General features: G+C 44.9%; 1 protein-coding gene across 11 annotated transcripts in view; it reads right to left on the bottom strand.

Moving 5' to 3' along the window:
* Window positions 1-25,658, bottom strand: part of psd3l (pleckstrin and Sec7 domain containing 3, like) — a 433,935-nt gene that overhangs the window by 137,055 nt on the left and 271,222 nt on the right. For 9 of the 11 annotated variants that reach the window (XR_010976222.1, XM_068045096.1, XM_068045048.1 and 6 more), the window contains 4 exons: window positions 13,365-13,562; window positions 9,897-9,977; window positions 7,500-7,612; window positions 959-1,017 (listed from right to left, as the gene is read on the bottom strand). Coding sequence is in view for 10 of the 11 variants with exons in the window: in XM_068045096.1 (XP_067901197.1) it covers window positions 959-1,017; window positions 7,500-7,612; window positions 9,897-9,977; window positions 13,365-13,562 (451 nt within the window). In the remaining variant the exon portion in view is untranslated. Of the gene's footprint in view, window positions 1-958; window positions 1,018-7,499; window positions 7,613-9,896; window positions 9,978-13,364; window positions 13,563-23,775; window positions 23,976-25,658 lie in introns of those variants that run through there. The other 2 variants (XM_068045116.1, XM_068045133.1) reach the window with 2 other exon arrangements.

Below are 25,658 nucleotides of genomic sequence, written 5' to 3'. Positions count from 1 at the left end.
CAAAGGTCACCATGTCTCACTTGAACAATGCCTCCGATGAAGTTTGCTTTGCACCTTCCACACCCTCCCTCCAATTTCCCCATGGCAGTGTGCCCCACCCTGTGCTATTTATGCCACGTGATAGCAAATATGGTGCCATTGGTTACCCAGTTATGCTTTAATTATAACATATTTTAAAGCAGCAAATGCTGCAGAAAGCACAAAGAGTTAAATCATTCTTAATGGTTAATTTATTTGAAACAAAGGGGAAAACACTCCATTTAACGTTGTGTCTTTATGCAGACAGTAACTTTATCCCCCATCAACAGTGGCATTGCCTGCTAGCAATTCCAGCAGAAAAGCATGGAAAGGTTCGAGTAACATAGGTGGTGTACATGAGTGAGTACAGAGTACTATAACCTGAGAAGCATAGCAGGAGGTCATGAATGAATAGTTTGTATAATGAAAATAACTCCAGTGCAATGACATTTTTAAATCTTACAAATCAAGCTTACACCAAACTAGCTTGACAGAAATGACTTACAATTAGAATCAGTGAATTGGAAGACAAATTCATTTCATCAACAATATTCTCAGATTGCCATACTGATGGGTCTGGTCCAATCTGAATGAGCAAGTGTGTGCTGTTGGCATTCTTCAGAATATAATTTGTCATTAGAACTAGCAACATTTGAGAAATAATGTGGCAACCATGGATTGCAAACTAATTTAAATCAATTGAGCTGAATCGACCATCAAGACTGACATACCAAAATAGTCTGCATTTGTGAACCAAATCAGGGACCATCACTCCTAATGAGTGGCAGTTTGCATGCCCGCTATTAACAAATATCTTATATATTCCTATAAAATCAAGAATCTGAATTTTAGTATATAAAAGTATGCCCTATAAAATAAATCCCTTTTCTGTTCCATTTAACCAAAGTCAGTTTATTCTTCAAAGGGTTTCATTACTCACATGGCCATGAAGATCTGTATTCAACAACATCAGCGCACAAGTAAGGCAATGGACCCCATCTGTAAAAGGACAGAAAGGCTTATTCTAGTGCTTCAACGCTAAAAGCATCTAAATTCCACAATTTGATAAGCCAGCCTTAGCTGTACAAGCCCACTTCACACTGAGCAGATGAGTGACTGTTTATGGGCCATTCACATCACTCAGCACTCTCAATTGAAAAGGCTTGAACTTGATGCAGAGGGTCCGCAACGTGCAACTTCAATGTGTTTATTCCCATCTCTGTCCCCTTCACTCTCGCTTCCCCTGTCGGGGAAGACCAAACGAGGATGAGAATGGAATACCTTGAGCTGAAATCATCCAGCTTCCAGACAGCCACTGACAAAAACCTTGCAACCACTCGAAGGAAAACAAACCCCAACAGCATGATCACAAATTCCAATCAAACCACTTATGCAAACCTGACTTTAATCCATTTCCTGTGAGATGCATTTTCCCAACTAGGCTGACGCTCATTTGAGAAAATGATAAACACACTTGTGAATTTTTCAACACCAGAAGATTAGCAACTAAGCTGTAAAATCTTCAGAGCACGAGGTCTAATTAATGCAGAGTCATCTAACTCAACCTGTAATGCACACAGAACTTAATTCAGTACGATTTATTTTAAACAGAAATTAATTGCCATGCAGCAATCTGAAATAATTAGAAGGCAAGAGGAATTTAAATAAAGTGATGTGACTAGCAGACTGTTCGTTTCCCTGTTTTAATTTAATAACTTCCTGGATAAAGGAACTGGATTGTGCTGTCGGGTAACAGAATGTGAAAAGGTTAGGTTATCAAACCTCAACTAATGCCATGGTCGTCTTCTTCTTCTTTGGCCTCCTTGTCTCGAGAGAAAATGGGTAAGCGCCTGGAGGTGGTCAGTGGTTTGTGGAGCAGCGCCTGGAGTGGCTATAAAGGCCAATATTAGAGTGACAGACTCTTCCACAGGTGCTGCAGAAAAAATTGGTTGTCGGGGCTGTTACACAGTTGGCTCTCTCCTTGTGCTTCTGTCTTTTTTCCTGCCAACTGCTAAGTCTCTTCGACTCGCCACACTTTAGCCCCGCCTTTATGGCTGCCCACCAGCTCTGGCGATCGCTGGCAACTGACTCCCACGACTTGTGATCAATGTCACAGGACTTCATGTCGTGTTTGCAGATGTCTTTAAAGCTGAGACAAGGACGGCCGGTAGGAAGCTGCATAATGGCACACTACAGCGGGCAGAGAGAAGGGGAAAGTATTGAAGGGGGAATAATTGTTAATCTAATCTCTTGTATCCATCAGCAGCAGGTTAAAAAGAATTGGCAACTTGTTGGAAGCAACCAAGGATAGGAACATAGGAGCTGCCAGACAAAACAAAAAACAAGGTCCATCTAGTTTGCCTTCTGGCATCGTGTTAGTGACTTCGTGTTAGATACAATAATGGAGTAATCTCAATCTACTGGGCTACAACAGACCCAGACATGAGGTGAGGAAAAAAACCACAGTGCTTTGCTAACCGCAAGTTTGAAGTCAGCTGTTCCTCCCGAGCATGCAACACTTCAGACTCGTCAAATTGCTCATTTACTGTATCCTAAAATATTATCTTGTTGTCAAGTGTTCAATCATTGCAGGGCTCCCTGGAATTATTAATAGTTAAGCTAATGGTAAATACCAGCACTACAGCAGCTGGTCAATGTGTGAATGTGACCACAGCTGTCAGGGATATCCTGAGTCATACCATGAACACACTCATAGTGAAGGGTTGAGAATGCCTGTAGTTTCGGTCTGGTAAATGAAAATAAGCTCCCTTCTTTCCTATCCTCAATACTTTCCAAATGCCTTGAGAGTTTTCTATAATCAGTAGACTCCTACAGTTAAAACACTGAGATGTGAATCAGTTAAATATGCAATAGAGACCTCGAATTATGATTTTTATTTAAATTGAGGATTAAATATAGAATAGTTGGAATGAAAGAGAAACTTTGTAAACCACCCTTCTCCATGTTGGGTGACACCTTGGCAAGAGTCATCACAATATTATTAGAACCAACTTGATCAGCCAAACCAAGGTTGCAGGCAATGCAATGCCTGTACCAGGTTAAATATGCAAAACAACAGGTGATTTGGGTAACGCTAACTGCTGGTTAGTTGAAAAACAGAATATTTCCAAAATGATTCTTTTGCAAATAAAAGCCATGTTACGTCTCTAGGGTTAACACAAAACCAAAATGCCCAGATGGTCATGTCCCAAGACAAATCAAACTAACATAAAATATTTTAAATTGGTGCAAAATAAATAACTCGAGAGTAGAAGTCTCCATCGGACATAGCCGAGGGCAATGAGCTCTGCTGTCAGATTGACTAAAGGGACAATTGTGAAAAGGATGGGGAAATGTGTAGTATTGATATCTAGGCTCAGAGCCAGAGGGGCACTGAAGATTATGCAGGGTCACTGGTTGATTCTGCAATGTAGATTTGGGTTGAATCCCAAGTTATGGCGGAGCTATTAAATGGTTGCGTTGCATAATTCTTCATTACTTAATGTGATGCTGAAGCTACTGATAGTTTGTTGCTAAAATTTAACAGGCTAAAGGGAGGGAGTGGCTTTTTGGTATTATCACTGGACTAGGAACCCAGAGACCCAGGGTATTGATCTGGGGACACGGGTTCAAATCCCACCACAGCAGAAGGTGGAATTTGAATTTAATTAATAAAATCTGGAATTAAAAGCTAGTCTAATGATGGCCATGAAACCATTGTCAATTGTTGCAAAAACCCATCTGGTTCACTAATGTCCTTTAGGGAAGGAAATCTGCTGTCCTTACCTGGTCTGGCCTACATGTGACTCCAGACCCACAGCAATGTGGTTAACTCTTACATGCCCTCTGAAATGGCCTAGTAAGCCACTCAGTTGTACCTAACCGCTACGAAGTCAATAAAAAGGAATGAAACCGGACAGACCACCTGGCATCGACCTAGGCACCGGAAACGACAACGGCAAACCCAGCCCTGTCGACCCTGCAAATTCCTCCTTACTAACATCTGGGGGCTTGTGCCAAAGTTGGGAGAGCTGTCTCACAGACAAGTCAAGCAACAGCCTGACATAATCATACTCACGGAATCATACCTGACTGACAATGTCCCAGACACTGCCATCATTATCCCTGGGTATGTCCTGTCCCACCGGCAGGACAGACCCAGCAGAGGTGGCGGCACAGTGGTATACAGTAGGGAGGCAGTTGCCCTGGGAGTCCTCAACATCAACTCCGGACTCCATGAAGTCTCATGGCATCAGGTCAAACATGGGCAAGGTAACCTCCTACTGACTACCACCTACCGCCCTCTCTCAGTTGATGAGTCAGTACTCCTCCATGTTGAACAGCACCTTGGAGGAAGCACTGAGGGTGGCAAGGGCACAAAATGTACTCTGGGTGGGGGACTTCGATGTCCGTGACCAAGAGTGGCTCGGTAGCACCACTACTGACCGAGCTGGCCGAATCCTAAAGGACATATCTGCTAGACTGGGTCTGCGGCAGGTGGTGAGAGAACCAACAAGAGGGAAAAACATGCTTGACCTTCTTCTCACCAATCTGCCTGCCGCAGATGCTTTTGTCCATGACAGTATTGGTAGGAGTGACCACCGCACAGTCCTTGTGGAGACGAAGTCCCACCTTCACATTGAGGATACCGTCCATCGCGTTTATTTTATTTTATTTAGAGATACAGCACTGAAACAGGCCCTTCGGCCCACTGAGTCTGTGCCGACCAACAACCACCCATTTATACTAACCCGACAGTAATCCCATATTCCCTACCACCTACCTACAGCAGGGGCAATTTACAATGGCCAATTTACCTATCACCTGCAAGTCTTTGGCTGTGGGAGGAAACCGGAGCACCCACAGGGAGAACTTGCAAACTCCGCACAGGCAGTACCCAGAATTGAACCCGGGTCCCTGGAGCTGTGAGGCTGCGGTGCGAACCACTGCGCCGTGTTGTGTGGCACTATCACCGTGCTAAATGGGATAGATTTCGAACAGATCTAGCAATACAAAACTAGGCATCCATGAGGCGCTGTGGTCCATCAGCAGCAGCAGAATTGTACTCAACCACAATCTGTAACCTCATGGCCTGGCATATCCCCCACTCTACCATTACCATCAAGCCAGGAGATCAACCCTGGTTCAAAGAAGAGGGCAGGAGGGCATGCCAGGAGCAGCACCACGCATACCTCAAAATGAGGTGTCAACTTGGTGAAGCTACAACACAGGACTATCTGCGTAAGCAGCATGCGATAGACAGAGCAAAGCGATCCCATAACCAACAGATCAGATCGAAGCTCTGCAGTCCTGCCATATCCAGCCGTGAATGGTGGTGGACAATTAAACAACTAACTGGAGGAGGTGGCTCCACAAATATCCCCATCCTCAATGATGGGGGAGCCCAGCACATCAGTGCGAAAGATAAGGCAGAAGCATTTGCAACAATCTTCAGCCAGAAGTGTCGAGTTGATGATCCATCTCGGCCCCCTCCTGAAGTCTCCAGCATTACAGGTGCCAGACTTCAGCCAATTCGATTCACTCCGCGTGATATCAAGAAATGACTGAAGGCACTGAATACTGCAAAGGCTATGGGTCCTGACAATATTCCGGCAATAGTACTGAAGACCTGTGCTCCAGAACTTGCCGCACCCCTAGCCAAGCTGTTCCAGTTCAGCTACAACACTGGCATCTACCCGGCAATGTGGAAAATTGCCCAGGTATGTCCTGTACACAAAAAGCAGGACAAGTCCAACCCGGAAAATTACCGCCCCATCAGTCCACTCTCAATCATCAACAAAGTGATGGAAGGTGTCAACAGTGCCATCAAGCAGCACTTGCTTAGCAATAACCTGCTCAGTGACGCTCAGTCTGGGTTCAGACAGGTCAGCACCTGACCTCATTACAGCCTTGGTTCAAACGTGGACAAAAGAGCTGAACTCAAGAGGTGAGGTGAGAGTGACTGCCCTTGACATCAAGGCAGCATTTGACCGAGTATGGCATCAAGGAGCCCCAGCAAAACTGGAGTCAATGGGAATCAGGGGGGGAACTCTCTGCTGGTTAGTCATACCTAGTGCAAAGGAAGATGGTTGTGGTTGTTGGAGGTCAATCATCTCAGCTCCAGGACATCACTGCAGGAGTTCCTCAGGGTAGTATTCTAGGCCCAACCATCTTCAGCTGCTTCATCAATGACCTTCTTTCAATCATAAGATCAGAAGTGACCATGTTCGTTGATGATTGCACAATGTTCAGCACCATTCGCAACTCCTCAAATACTGAAGCAGTCCGTGTAGAAATGCAGCAAGACTTGGGCAATATCCAGGCTTGGGCTGACAAGTGGCAAGTAACATTTGCACCACACAGGTGCCAGGCAATGACCATCTCCAACAAGAGAGAATCTAACCATCTCTCCTTGACATTCAATGGCATTACCATCACTGAATCCTCCACTATCAACATCCTAGGAGCTACCATTGACCAGAAACTGAAGTGGAGTAGCCATATAAATACCATGGCTACAACAGCAGGTCAGAGGCTAGGAATCCTGTGGCGAGTAACTCACCTCCTGACTCCCCAAAGCCTGTCCACCATCTACATGGCACAAGTCAGGAGTGTGATGGAATACTCTCCACTTGCCTGGATGGGTGCAGCTCCAACAATAATCAAGAAGCTCGACACCAACCAAGACAAAGCAGCCCGCTTGATTGGACACCATCCACAAACATTCACTCCCTCCACCACAGACGCACAGTGGCAGCAGTGTGTACCATCTACAAGATGCACTGCAGCAACGCACCAAAGCTCCTTAGACAGCACCTTCCAAACCCGCGACCTCTACCACCTCGAAGGACAAGAGCAGCAGATTCATGGGAACATCACCACCTGCAAGTTCCCGTCCAAGTCACACACCATCCTGACTTGGAACTATATCGCCGTTCCTTCACTGTCGCTGGGTCAAAATCCTGGAACTCCCTTCCTACCAGCACTGTGGGTGTACCTACTTCACACATGGACTGCAGCGGTTCAAGAAGGCAGCTCACCACCACCTTCTCAAGGGCAATTAGGGATGGGCAATAAATGCTGGCCTAGCCAGTGACGCCCACTTCCCATGAATGAATAAAAGAAAAAGTTTATTTGGGCATGGTCCTCGGTAGAATTGGACCTCTTAAAACAGATGAGGATGCTGATATGGATAATGCTCACCCTCAAAGAATGGAGCTGTGTTATGCTAGCCATGGGGCTGATACATATAGTTGCTCTGTGGGCTCTGGGATTGGTCCCACGCACTTGAGAGGGGACATGGGATGGGGTGTGTCGGTTGTACCATTTTGGAACATGATGGACTTAATGGACCAGCTGCACTTATCGTATCTGCCTAATGTCCCGTACCCAATCTGATCCCCTTCTAGTTGGCCCCACTCCCCTACTGAGTGCTAACACAGAACAGTGGTTGCCAGTCTCAATGGCTTCTGAGGACCTACCTTGAGAAGGAATAATTCCCTTGTTACACTGATAGTATCGTTCGGAGAAGTGGATTAAAACCCGCTCTCGCTCCTGAGTCTCTCCCATTAGTGCAAATGCTTTCAAGAAAAATCTGCAGCAGAACAAAAAGAAATTACAAGGAACAAACATCGATACCTCCACTATAAATATTTGACGTGCAACTTTAACATGCGACATCAAAGACTAAACCAACTATTCACACAATCTAGTTTTTGAAATTAAATGTGGGCAGATTCCCCAAAGTACAATTGTTCAAGCTTCAAATCTGAGGCATTTTCTCAAAGCTTCTTCTGCCCAGTGGTTTTTTTCCTGAGGTGATCAGGGCCTGTTTGTATTAGATTCGCAGCACTTGCCCTCAATCTGAGCTCCAGCAGCTCACCTACTAGTGTCGGTTCCATTAGTTTAATGTTCAATAAAATTTGAGAATTCATCATTAACAGAGGAAGTTATATTGCATTTGTACATGTTGCAAAGATCAAATCCCAACTACAATTTTTTTATTACATAAAACCATCTCAAAGCTGTATCACATTCAAATTCCAGCCCATTAATCTTGGAAACGGTTCAATTTAAATTGCAGTTACTTTAATAGCTATCAATATAAAGCATTGTATTGTGTGAAATTGCTCGAGACATCTTGACGTTTCCTCCATAATAAAGCCAGTCAATAGTCTGAAGTAACAAAACACATGGGCTGCCACTAGGCTGGATGACTGATGCACTCCATTTGCCCGTGTGTGGGTGATGAAGGGATTCCATACCAGCCAGCTGTGTGGAGTGACCCAGCAACAAAGGAAGTTTTGGAGGATGTTTCATGAAACCTCTGCCCCTGTGCAAATGGTTACTTTTTTTACGATGTCCCTGCAGAGATGTCAGGAGTCAAGCCAACCCATCTCTCTTCACTGAAGGGGAACAACAAAATGATCAAAAAATTTGGTTGACATCCAGTCAGATCACACAAAAGATCTAAAGTATCGAGATGAGCCAGCTTGTTAATGTATAAAGGCAAAAGTGGCTGCAGTATTGCTGTTCTACCAGTAGCTGTCACTGTCACATTTCTTAAGTACCACCTCAGTTACAGAGCTTGCTGAAGCATTCACAGAGTTGCTCATTCCCACAGCAAATCGATTCTCTGCTTGAAGTGGAGCCAACAGCGTTAATGCTGTCAGAATCCTTGGTCAAACCACAAGAAGAAAGGAAGATACTGCCTCTTCAGCTGAGGACTGCTGCTTCCTTTTGTGCAAGTGTGGGATTGGTGGGTGTAGGGGCGTGCGTGGTGGTGGCAGGGAAATCATATCATATCCCAGGTAGTATAATTCTTGCCATCACTTCCTTACACTTATACTGTTCTGGCCCACCCTGCTTCAATCCAACGGTGCTGAAATTCCTGGGGGAGGAGAAGGACCCAACACTAATCACCACGTGAGGGAACCCAGAATATGGGCTAGAATTCAGTTCCACTCAGTTTAGAACAGACCTTTAAATTCCAGTTCAGGGTGGAATGGGGTGTAGAAGGGAAGAATTTCCTACATTGCAACAGTGGCTTCAAAGAAGGGCTTCATGGGCAATAGAGGTGGTGAAAGGCACCATATAAAAGCAAGACTCCCACTGTGGATCGTCAACCCACTCCCCTACATTGTGGGGGTGGGTGGGGTTAGGGGAGTCCCCAGGCTTCATCAGGAAGCTCTAATCTCCACGTCCTTGATGGGTCTCACGCTAGTTGAGACCTTAGACGCTTTCTGAAGATCACAAACCTTCACTGGAACGGGGTACTTGATCCTGGAGTATACCCAGCACCTTCTCTAGCATCAGACTAGATCGAGTGGAAGCCCAAAGACTTTTTTTTTTTAATTTTGGTCTTTAGCCCAGTTGAAATTCAGGGAGGGATGTCAGGCATAGCAGCAAGGCGTCACAAGAATGGAGTTGAGCTAATGTTTGCAAATACAAACATCAGTCATTATTGAGAAAAAAAAACAGCATTAGAGTCATAGAGAGATACAGCACTGAAACAGGCCCTTCGGCCCACTGAGTCTGTGCTGACCATCAACCACCCATTTATACTAATCCTACATTAATCCCATATTCCCGACCACATCCCCACCTTCCCTCAACTCTCCTACCACCTACTTACACTAGGGCAATTTACAATGGCCAATTTACCTATCAACTTGCAAGTCTTTGGCTGTGGGAGGAAACCGGAGCACCCGGTGGAAACCCACGCGGTCACAGGGAGAACTTGCAAACTCCGCCCAGGCAGTACCCAGAACTGAACCCGGGTCGCTGGAGCTGTGAGGCTGCAGTGCTAACCACGCACCACTGTGTCTTTAGCAGGTTAAAGAAAAGGAACTTGTCATGTGTAATAATTTCCAGCTTACCTTAGGGACTGGTCCAAGGTCAACCCGGTGAAGTCAAAAAATCTGAGGTATTCTTCGGCCACTAACTTGCTGAAGTCATTACTGTGAAGGGGGGGGTGGGGGGGGGGGAAGAAAGACAATTATATGTAATAGTCAAAATGAGTCTCTATCCTCTTCAAACAACACTACATTTCTGAACTAGAGACTTGCAACTAAATACAAAGCCACTTTTCTTAAAACAATGTGAAAATGACGTTCTTTCCCAAATTGCTCACGTGAAGCTATCAACACATTCAGGGTCAGTTCCACTAAAACTGGTCATGCTCCGGTACCTCATTCAAGCAATCTTTCACCTGAGAGTCTGGACAATGAATGTTGGCCAACTGTTCAACCCAATCCCATCCTCGTCCAACATCCACACGTGCCACTTATGGGATGGGTCAGCAGGAGGAAACCCAAATAGCTTTTCCCCCCTTATGGCAGGGGCACTGAGACCATTGACACAACTCGACTATTACCTCATCTGGAGATGAGATAGCTCAGCACAGACCAAGAATCAAGCACTGGACTTTCTGGTCTATGCAGCCCTGCTACATACTACCCCTGATCGCTAAGACATTAGAATCTAGGAGAAGGCCATTCAGCCCCTCGAGTCTTCTCTGCCACTTAACTGATCAGTATCTTAAATCCACCTTGATTCCGTAGCCCTTAGCGCCCTTACCGAACTAAAATCTATCAATCGCAATTTTGAAATTTTTCAATTGACGCACCATCTTCAACGGCTTTTTGAATGGTGGCAGGTGGGAGGAGGGAGTGGGGAGAGTTGTGAAGAATGATACATTCTTTGTCTTTATTAACCAGCACAGTGGGAGAGGCCTTGGCCTCAATATGGGTGACATCAAGTAATGAGCAGCATGGGGAGAGCGGTGCAGTCAACCAATGGACATGGCAGTAATTACTGCGCACTGCTTACAACTGCACAAGTTACTTCAAGTGAGATAATTATGAAAACCATGCTGCTACCCTAATAACGTATGACATGTGCTTTTAATTGAAAATCATAAGTTGATTAAAAATAAATAAAAAACATTGCACCTCTCAGTTTTACTTTTTAATACAATAAAGCTGTCTTTTTACCAGAAATAAAAACAAGAAATGCTGGAAATACTCAGCAGGTCTGGCAGCATCTGTGGAGAGAGAAGCAGAGTTAACGTTTCAGGTCAGTGACCCTTCTTCAGATTTATTTTAGATTTCCAGCATCCACAGTATTTTGCTTTTATTTTAGTGTCTTTTTACCAGGCTTGCCCTGGCTTCAATTAAGAAGGCAGAAGAGATCAAACAAGAGTAGTTGTCATGGCAAATAAATAGGTATAAAAAGGAAAGCACATATGATTTATTTCCTGAAGAACCCTTTGCAATTTTAGTAACTTCAGCTCTGATCTATGAAGGTTGACACAAGCGACAGTGAGTTATAGCAGGCCTTCTTAAAACAGGAAGCATTATGGCTTGGGAGTGCCGCAGAAGGAAATAAAATATGATCGTCCTTTACATGAAAGCAAGTCTGGGACTCTTGATCGCAGTGTATAGAGGATACTGCACAGGAAAGCACTAGTCCACTGTTTATTCCATGTGAACATGACTACAGTTCAGTAATGTAATAGTGAATGAGTTGTACAGGTCTTTATAAGTGAACAACCACCATATTCAGCATTTCGCCAAGCTCTATGGTGACTGCTATGTTAGAAAGAGAAGGCAAGTAAAAGGCAAGGAAGAGAAAGAAGGCAAGTAAAAGGCAAGGGGGAGCAAGGCAAGAAGGAAGACAGCAAGGGGGAAAGAGAGAAGCAAAGAGAGAAATAAAGAGCAAAGTCAGACTTTTCATTTATGAAGCATTTTTCATAACCTCAGGACATCCCAAAGTGCTTTACAACCAATGCAGTACTATTGAGCTACTGTCACTCTTATGTGCAGGAATTGCAGGAGCCAATTTGGCAACAGCAAACTACCATAAACAGCAATGTGATAATGACCAATTAATCTGTTTTAGTGATATTGGTTGAGGGATAAATATTTGACAGGACACCAGAGCTCCACTGCTCCTCTTCAAATCGTATCATGGGATCTCTTGTCTATGTGAGGGGGTAGACGGAGCCAGAGTTTAACATCTCATCCGAAAGATGGCACCTCCAACAATAAAGTGCTCCCTCTGTACCGCACAGTACCACAAGTCTGGATTGTGTGCTTTGTTCTCTGACGTGGGATTTGAACTTAAAACCTTCTGACAGTCTGATAAATTTAAATTCTACATGTTTTGTATTAATCCTGTACGCAGTGAAATTATCAATGCATGGAGTTTATGAGACATCATAGCTGACATCTATGTAATAATAGGACACAACTGAATAAAATAATGTTGCAAAATGGGTTATTGTGCCAAGCTAGGATTAATGGTCATATATAAAATGGGATCTGCACTGGCAAAACACATTGTTTTGGGTGAAGGATCAAGTGAGCTCAGGACAGAGTAGCAAGGGTGTTCTGGCTAGTAGAGGGAAAATGACAGAGTTAGTGGAGAGCATTAGAATAAAGGAAGGTTTGTGGAGCAGTCAAAGGGCCTATGTGGGTCCAGAGACTGATTCTAAAATAAAAGTCAGTGCAATTGCTATAGAAAGTGAATGTTGGGTGTTTAAGTACAGCACAACCACATTAAATGATATTGTTATTTGAAGTAAAAGAGGTGTGGTGTAAATTATCGCATAGCCCTTAAAACCATATGGATCGATATCTACATACTTCCTGGTGTCCTTCTTACCTGCTTTAAACTCCCAAAAGCCCTCATTAAGAAAACACATCTTGGTAGAACAGGCTTAAGGGGCTGAATGGCCTACTCTTGTCCCTGTGTTCCCATGTCATCCGTGCAGAATTGGGACTGGAAGTTGTATTACATACAATAGGGAGCCCTATCCCACTTAAGGCCCAGATGACATGGGAACACAGGGACAAAAGTAGGCCATTCAGCCCCTCCAGTCTGTTCCACCATTCAATTAGGCCATGGCTGATCTTTTATCTTAACTTCACCTACCCGCCTTGGTTTATAACTCTTAGTACCCTTGTCGAACAAAAACGTAGCAATCTCAGCTTTTAAATTTTCAATTGTCCCAGTCTCAACAACTTTGTTGGCGGAGGAAAAAAAAAATTCTAGATTTCCACTACCCTTTATGTGAAGAAAATGCTTCCTGACATCATCTCTGGATAGTCTAGCACTAACTTTAAGGTTACGTCCCCTTGTTTCTGGTGGCTCCACCCTATCAACGCCTCTATTCATCTTATATATCACAATTAGATCACCCCTTAATCCTCTAAAGCCAAGAGAATGCAAGCCTAGTCTATACAACATGTTGATTGTACAATTTATGTATGGTGAATCAGTCAAATTCAGATTAACAATGGCTTACTGGGTATACTGGTCAACAGAGAGCTGCTCAAACTTACTTTTTCCCCAAGTGTCGTGCGACGTCCGATCGCTTGAATCCTTCTAGATTGTACAGTCGCTTGGCCAGCCTCCTGGCTGCCTCCAGGTCACTCTTATTGCCATTGATCACCACATCAGCGTTGCTATGGAGTTCCAGCTGCTCCATATTGTGCACTTCAAGGTCCCCATCTGGAAACATGTCCTTCAGGCCACACTCGCTATGATAAAAGGGTTGTGGAGAGGAGAAAATACATTTACTTCCCAGAGTCACCAACATTTTAAAACCACAAAACAAGGTCAGATTGTGCACTAACTACCAAGAAAGATGCAGAGATAGGATTGTGGGACGGAGGTAAAAACAGAAACGCTGGAAACACTCAAGAAAGTCAGGCAGTACCCATGGAGAGAAACAGAGTTGACGTGGGTTCATTTTACCCAAACCCAGCTGCCAGAAAACTGACAGGATCAGATTGGCCATCAGTTACATTTCCCACCTAATATTATTCTCTATTGAAGTCAATACAGGCGAGAGTGAATGCCCCTGACATCAGGGCAACATTTGACCGAATGTGGTATCAGGACAAAAGCAACTTACATTTATATAGCATTGCCAATTTAATAAAACTTCCCAAGGTGCTTCACTGGAGTGTTCAAAAACAAAATACGACATCAAGCCACATAGGGAGATATTAGGTCAGATGACCAAAAGCTTGGTCAAAGAGGTAGGTTTTAAGGAGGAAAGTGAAGTGAGGTGTAGTGAGGGAATTCTAGAGTTTGGGGCCTTGGCAACTGAAGGCATGGCCACCAATGGTGGTGCAATGAAAATCAGGGATGCTCAACAGGCCAGAATTAGAGTAGCACAGATATCTCGGAGGGTTGTGGGGCTGGAGGAGATTACAGAGATAGGGAGCAACGACACCAGGAAGGCATTTGAAAACGAGAACGAGAATTTTGAAATCAAGACTGGGCTGGGAACCAAACTAAGTCAGCGAACGCAACAGGGATAGGGAAACAGGACTTGGTGCAAATTAAGACACAGGCAGAGTTTTGGATGAACTCAAGTTTACGGAGGGTAGAATGTAAGAGTCCAGCCAGGAGTGCACTGGAATAGTCAAGTTTAGAGATAATGAAGGCATGATGAGCTGAGACAGAGACAAAGTCAGGTGATGTTACAGAGGTGGAAATAGGTGGTCTTAGTGATGGCACGAATGTGAGGTCGGTAGCCCATCTCAGGGTCAAATATCACACAATGATTGCCAACAGATGGGTTTAATCTCAGACTGTTGCCAGGGAGTGGTATTGAGTCGGTAGCTAGTGAACGGAGTTTGGGGCAGGGACCAAAAACAATGGCTTCCCAATATTTACTTGGAGGAAATTTCTGGATGTCAGATGAGCAGTCTGATAATGTAACAACAGTGAAGGAGTCAAGAGAGGTGGTGATGAGGTAGAGCAGAGTGTCGTCAGCCCTAGTAAATTGAATTCAATAGGAATTGGGTCAAATACTCCACATGGTAGCACTCTTGCCTCCAAGTCACAAGGTTCCACGTTCAAATCCCACTCCAGAGCATAAGCACAAAAATCATAGAAAACATAGAAAATAGGAGCAAAAGTGGGCCATTCGGCCCTTCGAGCCTGCTCCGCCATTCATTATGATCATGGCTGATCATCCAACTCAGTAACCTGTTCCCGCTTTCGCCCCATACCCTTTGATCCCTTTACAGATTCACCACTCTCTGGGTGAAGAAATTTCTCCTCATCTCAGTCCTGAAAGGTTTACCCCGTATCCTTAGATTATGACCCCTAGTTCTGGACTCCCCCATCGGGAACATCCTTCCTGCATCTATCCTGTCAAGTCCTGTTAGAATTTCATAGGTTTCTATGAGATCCCCCCTCACTCTTCTGAACTCCAGAGAATATAATCCTAACCGACTCAATCTCTCCTCATACGTCAGTCCCGCCATCCCAGGAATCACTCTGGTAAACCCTCGCTGCACTCCCTCTATAACAAGAACATCCTTCCTCAGATAAGGAGACCAAAACTGCACACAATATTCCAGGTGTGGCCTCACTAACGCCCTGTATAATTGCAGCAAGACATCCCTGCTTCTGTACTAGAATCCTCTTGCTATGAAGGCCAACATACCATTTGCCTTTTATTAACCGCCTGTTGCACCTGCATACTTACCTTCAGCGACTGGTGTACAAGAACACCCAGGTCTGGCTGCATATTCCCCTCTCTCAGTTTATAGCCATTCAGATAATAATCTGCCTTCCTGTTTTTGCTACCAAAGTGGATAACCTCACATTTATCCACATTATACTGCATCTGCCAAGCATTTGCCCACTCACTCAACTTGTCCAAATCACCTTGAAGCCTCTCTGCATCCTCCTCACAATTCACCCTCCCACCCAGTTTTGTATCATCTGCAAATTTGGAGATATTGCACTTAGTTCCCTCATCTAAGTCATTAATATAGATTGTGAATAGCTGAGGTCCTAGCACTGATTCCTGCAGTACCCCATTAGTCACTGCCTGCCATTGGGAAAAAGACCCATTTATCCCTACTGCTTCCTGCCTGCCAACCAATTTTTGATCCATCGCAATACACTACCCCCAATCCCATGTGCTTTAATTTTACATGCTAATCTCTTATGTGGGACTCTGTTGAAAGCCTTCTGAAAGTCCAAATAAACCACATCCACTGGCTCCCCCTCATCAACTCTACTAGTTACATCCTTGAAGAATTCTGGTAGATTTGTCAAGCATGATTTCCCTTTCGTAAATCCATGCTGACTCTGCCCGATTCTACCACTGTTCTCCAAGTGCTGTGCTATAAAATCTTTGATAATGGACTCTAGAATTTTCCCCACTACCGACATCAGTCTGATTGGTCTATAATTCCCTGCTTTCTCTCTACCTCCCTTTTTAAATAGTGGGGTTACATTTCCTACAGTTTGGAGGGTAGCTACTGTTCCAGAGTCTATAGAATCTTGGAAGATGACCACCAATGCATCCACTATTTCTGGGGCCACTTCCTTAAGTACTCTGGGATGCATACCGTCAGGCCCTGGGGATTTATCGGCCTTCAATCCCATCAATTTCCCCAACACCAATTCTCTACTAATACTGATTTCCTTCAGTTCCTCTCTCTCACTAAACTCTGTGTTCCCCAACATTTCTGGTATGATATTTGTGTCCTCCTTTGTGAAGACAGAACACGTTTAGTTGGTCAGCCATTTCTTTATTCCCCATAATAAATCCCCCTGTTTCTGACTGTAAGGGACGTACATTTGTCTTCACCAATCTTTTTCTCTTCACATACCTATAGAAACGTTTACAGTCAGTTTTTATGTTCCCCGCAAGCTTGCTCTCGTACTCTATTTTCCCCTTCTTAATCAATCTCTTGAACCCCCTTTGCTGAATTCTAAACTGCTCCCAATCCTCATGTCTGTTGTTTTTCCTGGCAAATTTATATGCCTCTTCCTTGGATCTAATGCTATCTCTAATTTCCCTTGTAAGCCATGGTTTGACTACCTTTCTGGTTTTACTTTAGCACCAGACAGGGATAAACAATTGTTGCAGTTCATCATGCGCTCTTTAAATGTTTGCCATTGCCTATCCACCATCATCCCTTTAAGTAACGTTTCCCAATCCGTCATGGCCAACTCGTGCCTCATACCTTCGTAGCTTCCTTTACTAAGATTCAGGACCCTAGTCTCAGGATCAACTACGTCGCTCTCCATCTTGATGAAGAATTCTATCATATTATGGTCGCTCGTCCCCAAGGGGTCTCGCACCACTAGATTGTCAATTATCTAGCATCAAAACCGATGCTCCAGTGTAGTGCTGAGGGAGTGCTACACTGTTGAAGGTGCCGTCCTTCGGATGAGATGTTAAACAGCGGCCCCATCTGCCTGTTCAGACGGATGTAAAAGATCCCATGGTATTATTTCAAAGAAGAGCAGGGGTGTTATCCCCAGTGTCCTGGCCAATATTTATCTCTCAATCCACATCACAGAAACAGATTATCTGGTCATCATCACATTGCTCTTTATGGGAGCTTTCTGTGCACAAATTGGCTGCCATAATTCCTACATTACATCAGTGACTGCACTTTTAAAGTATTTCATCAGCTGAACACTGAGACATCCATCAGTCATGAAAAGCGCTATGTAAATGAAAGTCTTTCTTTTATTCCTTTATGCCAGAATGCAGCATGACCTGGACAACATTCCGGCTTGAGCTTACACGTGGTAAGTAACAAACATGCCACACAATGACCGACTCCAATAAGAGAGAATCCAACCATCACCCCTCGATGTTCAACTACATTACCATCGCTCAATCCCCCACTATCAACATCCTGGGGATTACCATTGGCCAGAAACTTAGCTGAACCAGCCACCAACCCACCTCTGCCAAAATTTAGTCAGGTGGCAGGAGGTCCTGTGAACTGCCTTCCCACAACGCTGCCAATAGAGGCCCTTAAATGGGCAATTAACTCCCAATTAAGGGCCTTTTCCCACCGCAGCCACAAATAGCCGTGCGGCAAGCGGCTGTGTCGCCGCACAGGAAACACGACATGGAAAACAGCATGAGGGACGCGGCATTGGAAAGTGGGGGGCCATTGAGAGCCACCCCCCTGCCCTTGCTGCCATCCACCAACCCCTCTCCCCCACCACCCCCCCCCACGAGGCCCCTCCCGCCCTGACCTACCCAAGGCCTGGTTCCAGCGAAGCTCCTTGGCCTCCGCTAGGTGCTCCTCCAGCAGCAGCCACCACCTTTGCAGGACTTCTGGCGACAGAGTCCTTGATCCCGTGGAAGGCCCGCTGCTGTCCACTTAAGTGCCTGATCAGCACTAGATGCGGCGGGCCTCCCACGGAAGAGGCAACACTGGGATCTCGGCATTGCTTTTTCCGGACGTCAAGACCCCTGTCGCCAGGGTACAATTCCCCCTACATATATGGAAACAAGTTTGTTAATTTTCATATTGATGACAGAACTCATGCCCAGCATTGAGAAGCAAGAATATAAGTTAGGATTCTTCCCCTTTGTCCAATCCAGACTATTGGGTATATGGATAGATGATCAAAAATAGCTAATGGACCATTCATCAACTTCTTCCAACAACAAAATAAAACTGACTAGCTATCGGGCCAGGAAAAGACCACATGTTCCAAAGATTAATCTAAATTAGCAAATACATACACAATTGTCATGCTAGGCCCCCATCTGCCAAGAATGAGGCACATTAATTTTGTCATGAACATTGATTTTAAACTGTTACTGGAATGAAGAAAGTACTTGTTAAACAGATCAGCCGTGGCTGGAAAAGACATTTGCATATTAACAAACAGTGCTTGGAAAGACAAAGGACCATTCCCTGACACATTCAACCCACAATGGATGTTGATCACCAGGTATTGTGTGTAAGAGGAGAATTCCAGAGACTGCTAAGATGATACAATCCAAGACGTGGTCAGAGCAGTTAATCACATAGCTAACCTGCTTGGCAACCTGGGTTCTTCTGAATTGTACAAACAGTTTGAACTCAGAGTGTCTGTTTTCTCCTGGACTGAAGATCTCTCCTGTCTACCCCTATCTCCTTCTCACAAGCCTCTGAATCCAATGAAGACACATGAACCGCAAGAGAGAAAAGTCTCCTACAGCAAACAAGGTTTAAGAAGAATACTGGGCCCCAACGAAAAGCAAGAACAACCTACAATCAAGGACTCTACAATAAGCACGAAGAACTGTAACAAAAATTCTTCAGATATTGCCTCAAACTTTTCCACTTTACTTTTCTTCTGCTCTTTTCTGTCTCTATTGGCATGTGTGTATCGCGTATGCATGCTAGCGTGGGCGCGCATGTATCCATAGGCGTCAATCAAATTAAAGTTTAATTTTAATAAATTTCAATCTTTCTTCTTTAAACCTAAGAAAGCCTGTTGTGCTGGTTTATTTGCCTTATCATTTGAAAGTGGTGAACAAGGATTCACCAAGGGGGAGCTAAAGACACAGTGTGTTTAGAATTAAACCCTGTTATGGCAAGACGAGGTGAAGGCTGAAAGGGAACCCTGGACCTCTTTCTCACCAGGTCGTAACAATATGTTGCAGAACTTACTGTTCTTGCCAGAGCAAACACTTAAAAATTACAAGTCACTACGCCAGGAAGTCCCAACTACAAAATGTTTACTAGGCACAACAGAGCAGAAGTTGATAAAATATTTCATGGAAATCAAGGTGTTATGCCACAGAGCACAACAGGGCACTGAATTAATGAAGGTGAAAAGATGGACACTATGGGTTTTACTTAATGACTTTTCAGGGGGCAAGCAGAAATGTTGCATCTGGCTATAGAAGAAAGGGGTTGGGCGAGTATTTTCAGACATGACGTGGAGTTGGTGCAACATGCATGGGAACAACAAGCAACTTTGGACATTGGGGTCCCAAAACATAGCAGCACAGGGGTTTTCCTCAGCTGAGCTTTGCTGTAGACTCACTGATAGAGATCAATCATCATGATTGGCCACAGCTCCATTATCGTTGTATCATATGATGGTAAACTGCAAACCACCTTGTATCCGTCTAGCAGTTCTCATGTGGAAATGCACATTTATTTGGTTCATGGAGCCCACATCCCTTTGAAGAAATCTGATACCATTCATGCCATCACGGATAAAATTGATTTAATCTCCTGATAAACCACAGAAACATCAAGAAAATTGTGCAATTTCTCAAGTAAAAAAATAGCATTGCAGCCAACTAGAAACTTTAGTGTTGATTAGCGAGCTGACAGAATGACAAATCTTGTTGGTATTATGATCAATATCTTAATTAACATTAATAAAAGTTCATATAAAAATCCACTTACTCACTATACATTGTATCAGTGGCACTCCTATAGCTTCTTACATACAATTTGCATCCTCATATTTTCCATTCTGAACTCTATGAATTAGGAAACCTGAGCTTAAATATAATCCTACATTTTTATCGTACTTCCTGTAAGACGTCAGGTTATTCGTTGTTGACATTTGGTGATGTCACAGCAGGTCAGTCATTGCTACTCAACAAATAGTGCAACAATTCCTCATTCCGTGTTGCTAAGCAAATTATAGCTTAACAGTTCTATTTCCACTCCATCACAAAGGCTGCCCACCTCCATCCACTTAACATCACCCAACTCCAACCCTGCCTCAAGTCCGCGTGCTGCAGAAACCCTGAACAATCCCTTCACCTCTGCCAGACTCGACTACTCCAATGCTCTACAGGCTGGTTTCTAATCTTCCACCCTCCATGAACTCTGCTGTTCTATCCTAACTATATCCTAATATCCTAACTCATAACAAATCGGTTATCCCTACGCTCGCTGATCTAAATTGGATCAACTTTAAATTTCTCATCTTTATGTTTAAAGACCTTCATGGCTTTGTCCCTCCTTATCTTTGTGACTTCTAGTCCTGTGATTTCGGAGTCCTCCAAGATCTCTAACCTCGAGAAGGTGGTGGTGAGCTGCCTTCTTGAACAGCTGCCATCCATCTGGGGTAGGTATACCCACAGTGCTGTTAGGGAGTTCCAGGAGTCTGACCCAGGGACAGTGAAGGAACGGCTAAGTCAGGATGGTGTGTGGCTTGGAGGGGAACTTGCAGGTGGTGGTTTTCCCTTGCATCTGCTGCCCTTGTCCTTCCAGGTGGTAGAGGTCACGGGTTTGGAAGGTGCTGTCTAAGCAGCCTTGGTATACATCGGGTAGAGGTAGGACCGGTTTCTGACAAACGGCAGACACCTGTCTGTGACTGGTCATTGTGACGGACAGCAGGCTGCCTGGGTGGGATGAGCACTGACTGGCAATTTACAGTACACGATCGGCCACCCTTGCTGTTTTCACACGGTTCAGGGAGTAAATGGGAATGGCTGCTGCGGGGAAGAGGGAGAAAGAAGCAGAGGGGAGAGCAGGAACCAGGCCAGCACGCAGAAAGTCAGGCAGCTCTTTAAACAAGCACCAGCCCAGGGGGGCAGGGATGGACACAGAGAGGGGTAGGGGGGATGGACACAGGGCAGGGGTGGTGAAGTCAGAGAGGGGGAAGAGAGATCATGATTTCTCCTGCCAGATGGGCATCTATCCGAATTCTCCGCATCACTACACCAAGTACGCGGGCAGACATAGACTACTTGGGCAATCAAAAGCAATGCCAGGCATCACACTAGATAGGGAGAAATGTATTTTAAATCGGACTGTGTTTTGATGGCGTTAGATTGGCTAAACACTTTATATACAGATTAGTTGCCCCCGTGTCCGTGGCTGTCAATAAATTTGTCAAATGTCCGTGGTGCAACATGTTGGTGCCTATCCCTGGCTCCACCATTGGATGGCTGAAGCCATCCAGGCCCAACGTTCTAGAATTTCTTTCCCTCAATCCGTCAAGCTCCCGCTCCTATCCAGCACCAATGTTCTCCGATTCCACCCAGCACCATTAAATGACACAGAGCCAAATGGAGCAGTCACTACGATAGCAGTATCCCAAGTCACAAACTTCAGCTGTAAAACGGCAACAAGAAATCTCGAGAAAGGTAAAGGAACATGGGAACATGCTGTCGCGCATGTGCTCCAACCAACAGCCAGCCAAATCCGGTGAGTCTAAAGAGGGTGTGGGACCTCCTGGCCTTCTCCGTACAATGCTTTTCTCCCAAGGTTATGCAGGAAGAAGTGAGAATGCGGGATCAATTCTGTGATTTCAACAAAGCACACAAATTCCTCACCTCACAAACAATGGGACAAGGACACACGTGCAAACAGGTTGAAACTGGTAAAAAGACAAACTTGGGACCAATAGCAGCAAGTTTCCCTTCACCCACAGAATGTTGAGCATAGAGGAGGGAAGGCATAAACCTTGGAATCAATTAGTTTCTGCAATAATTGGGTCGGGGTGGGGGGGAAAGAGAAATGGAAGACCCCTTCTGGATGGACAGACGAATGAACAAACGAACAAACGAATATGGGCCAAATGGTTTTCCTCATTCATAAATATCTTGTGAGCTCGAGTGATGCATTTCTCCATTGAGGTGAGTGGTGGGAATAAAAGGGATGAGTGGAATAAATAAATAAACTGCAAGCTTTCAGTTAACAATCTAAAATTTCCAATTTAGTAACCTTATTGCAAACAACTCAAAATAAACTTTGGAAAGTCCTTTGAAAGGACCAGGAGCCTGGCGCTTTGACAGTTATTTTTGAAAAAGGGAACAGGCCAGTGACATGAATTAATTGAACAGAGCTGGTATTATATGGGGCTGAGGGATTTTACTCAGGCAGTCCATCACCAGTGAAGTAAAAACTGTTGTTCGTAGTACTGAACGTACCAACATATTTGCATAGTATTCCTCTCTTATTTTAAAATAACAGTATTCCCTTGTTAAAATAATGCAGAGCAATTTCATACAGATGGATAATGTCAACTGCCAAAAGGGATTAATTTCCTCCCGTTACGCCCTGGCTAATGAAAATGATGTTAACTTACTTTGAGTTGAGTTGGATGCAGTTTCCACTCAGCAATATCAGCGCAATTTGCCCGAGATCAGCCAAAGCAGTGCAATAGATTGAGAAACTTCAAGCGCAAGTTACGTCCAACACAAATAGAGTTTCTGCAAAATTTATATTGGTTTTAAAAATTAAAATAAAACCCGACCCGGGCCCGACCTGACAACAGCCAATCCGAACCCGACCCGGGCCCCGAGTCCTTTAATTTTTTTTTAAATGCCTGACCCGAACCGAAAATATTATCGAAACAGATAAAAGTGGTAGATTAAAACGAAAACAATACGAAACAAAACAGTACAGTCCAGCCCGACCCGAGCCCGAATGCTGGACGCAGAATACAGACCCAACCAGACCCGAAGCCGACACATGTAATCGGGTTTGGGTCAAGTAGCCAGGCTTTAACTCGCAGACAAGAATGCCAAACTCTTACATGCTGTATCCAAGCTCAAGGTCGCCTCTAATTCTTTTCTGTAGTGCACGGCCCATTCATTTTAAGTGCATGGGACCTTGAAACTTTTTGCACAGCCGCACAAAGGCAGGAACTTAAAGGGGCCGATTTGTGCCCGTCAATGTTCGGGTTGCTGGTTTCAAACTGCACTGTAAAGCACATAAGCCAGGCTGACACAGGACATGCTGCATGGCTGGAGGTATCACATTCAACACCGGTCCTGTCCTAGAGTTTGTATTAATACTGAACATTTCTCTCGGAATCTTTGTAGAATCTCATGAACCACACCAAAATCCCCACAAGTTGTTCCCCCCATGTAAACATTCCCAGCACCCAGAATGTTAACAACAATCCAACAGCTCATGGTCACTTTTGTTAATACCAGCTTTTTTTTGTTACTAAATTGTTTTCAAATTCTCAAAGCGCCATGGTGGGATTTGAACTCACGTTCTCCAGATTCATCCAGTAAGGTAACCATGACACCACTGTACTCCGTAGAGCAATCCTCCACCAGCAGCACCAATGTGCACCGCAAGCTTCATCAGGTTAGCTTCAGAGTAGAGCTGTTCTAATCATGTATCTCAATTCTAACCTCAGAACGCTACCCTTCGTTAACCGTTCTATGCTTTGCTTCTATTGTCCGGAGTGAGATTGCTCAGAGGAGATTGCTCGTTTCCCCTATGGCTCCAAACAGCTGTCAGAGAGAGATTGGTTCTATTAGTCTGAGCTGACTCAAACTAAGGTTTTAAAAATGAAGTGAAAGTTCTAGCCAACTGCGCTTCCAGTAACCCCACCCTTGCCCCTAAACAATTAGGTCATTCTCAATACAATCTGGGCCTCACAGACAGAAATAACTTCTGCTTCAGCTGCCTAGGCCATTCCCTACCGAACCCTCAACCTCTCTCTTTCTTTAAGACTCTCCTTAAAATCTAACTCGTTAGCAACGCTTTTAGTCACGTGGCTGGGCGTCAAACTTTGACAGACACGCTCGCATGAAGCACGATGGAACGCTTTACTGTGTTGAAAACGCTATAGAGATGAAAGTTGTTGTTGTAGATGAAGCCTGGCCCTGTCAGTTCAATTACTTTATCATAGTAAAATCACACTTGTTTCAAGTATTCAGTTTATTTTCATCACATTTCTCCACAGTATGTCAATGAGCAGAGGTTGAGCAGGAAAGGAAGAAACAGAGTGTGATGACGAGGTGATATCTGCACCCCTACTTTCCAAATAGAAAGAGGCAGTGCAGGCATTTCTCATACATGTGTGGTTTTCTTGGGTAGAATGTAGGTGCCAGATTGCCAATTTCTGTAATGACCTCAGCCCTATCTCTGTGCACTGTAGCAGTGATGCTGCTGATTGTACTAAGGAAAGAATGTGAGGTCATTCCATTATTGACCAGAGATGGCACAGCAGGCTCCTACACATAGGATACAAATCAACATTACTTTAAAAACAGGCCCAACAATACGGGGAGATTTACAGGACTGGACTTTACCGTAGGAGGACGGGAATTCGGTGGCGAACCCGCTTCCACCTAGCCCGGGAATCCGTGCTGCATTTTACGGGTCCCCGGACTTTAATTGTCCCGAGGCGGGACTTACACCCACTTGAGGGAGGAGGTCCCGCCTTAGTGAGCTGTTGGCCAATCAGCGGGCCAGCAGCTCTTAGTCCCAGTAGCGCCACAGGGAGTGGTGGCCACTGCTGGGACTACAGCACAGCCAAAGCCATGGATCGAGGAGGGAAGGTAAGTAGGGGCATGCCTCACCAGGGGGATCAGCCCTTCCTTGGTGAGGCTGGAGTGGTCATTTTGGGGGGGCGCGTCTTGGGTCCCGGAGGTGAGTTGGGAAGCGGGGTCCTCAATCGGGCACCCTGTGCTTGATCGCCATGCCCCCCGGGGGCACAGAAAGGCCGGCAGCTATCGCTAGGCTGCCATTCAAGTCCCTAGTATGCCCACTTGCCACGGGTAAAATACCTGTGGAGGTGGGCGAGGGCCCTTAAGTGGCCACTTAAGGGCCTTGATTGGCCTTGGGTGGGCGGGCCGTTTCCCACCCCCCACCCAACGCTGTAAACGTGGCTGGAGGCAGAAGCAGGGCGGGTAGGCCTCCCGGAGCCTCCCAATCAATTTTACACTGCCCCCACGCCACCATCCAACCAGCTGGGGCAGCGTAAAATTCAGCCCACAGTATTGTGTAGTTTTAAGAAACTTAGAAGTGCAGTACATATCTGAGAATGGTGGTTTATTATGGGAAATTCTGCAGAGAATCCAGTGTAAAATTGGGAAAATCCAGTCATTGAGGCAGGCCCAGATGTGCTCCAACTGTGCACTA

This window comes from Heterodontus francisci, chromosome 1, assembly GCF_036365525.1.
Source record: "Heterodontus francisci isolate sHetFra1 chromosome 1, sHetFra1.hap1, whole genome shotgun sequence".
NCBI lineage: Eukaryota > Metazoa > Chordata > Chondrichthyes > Heterodontiformes > Heterodontidae > Heterodontus > Heterodontus francisci.
Note: the sequence above shows the minus strand (reverse complement) of the source record. Positions and strands in the feature narration are given on the sequence as shown.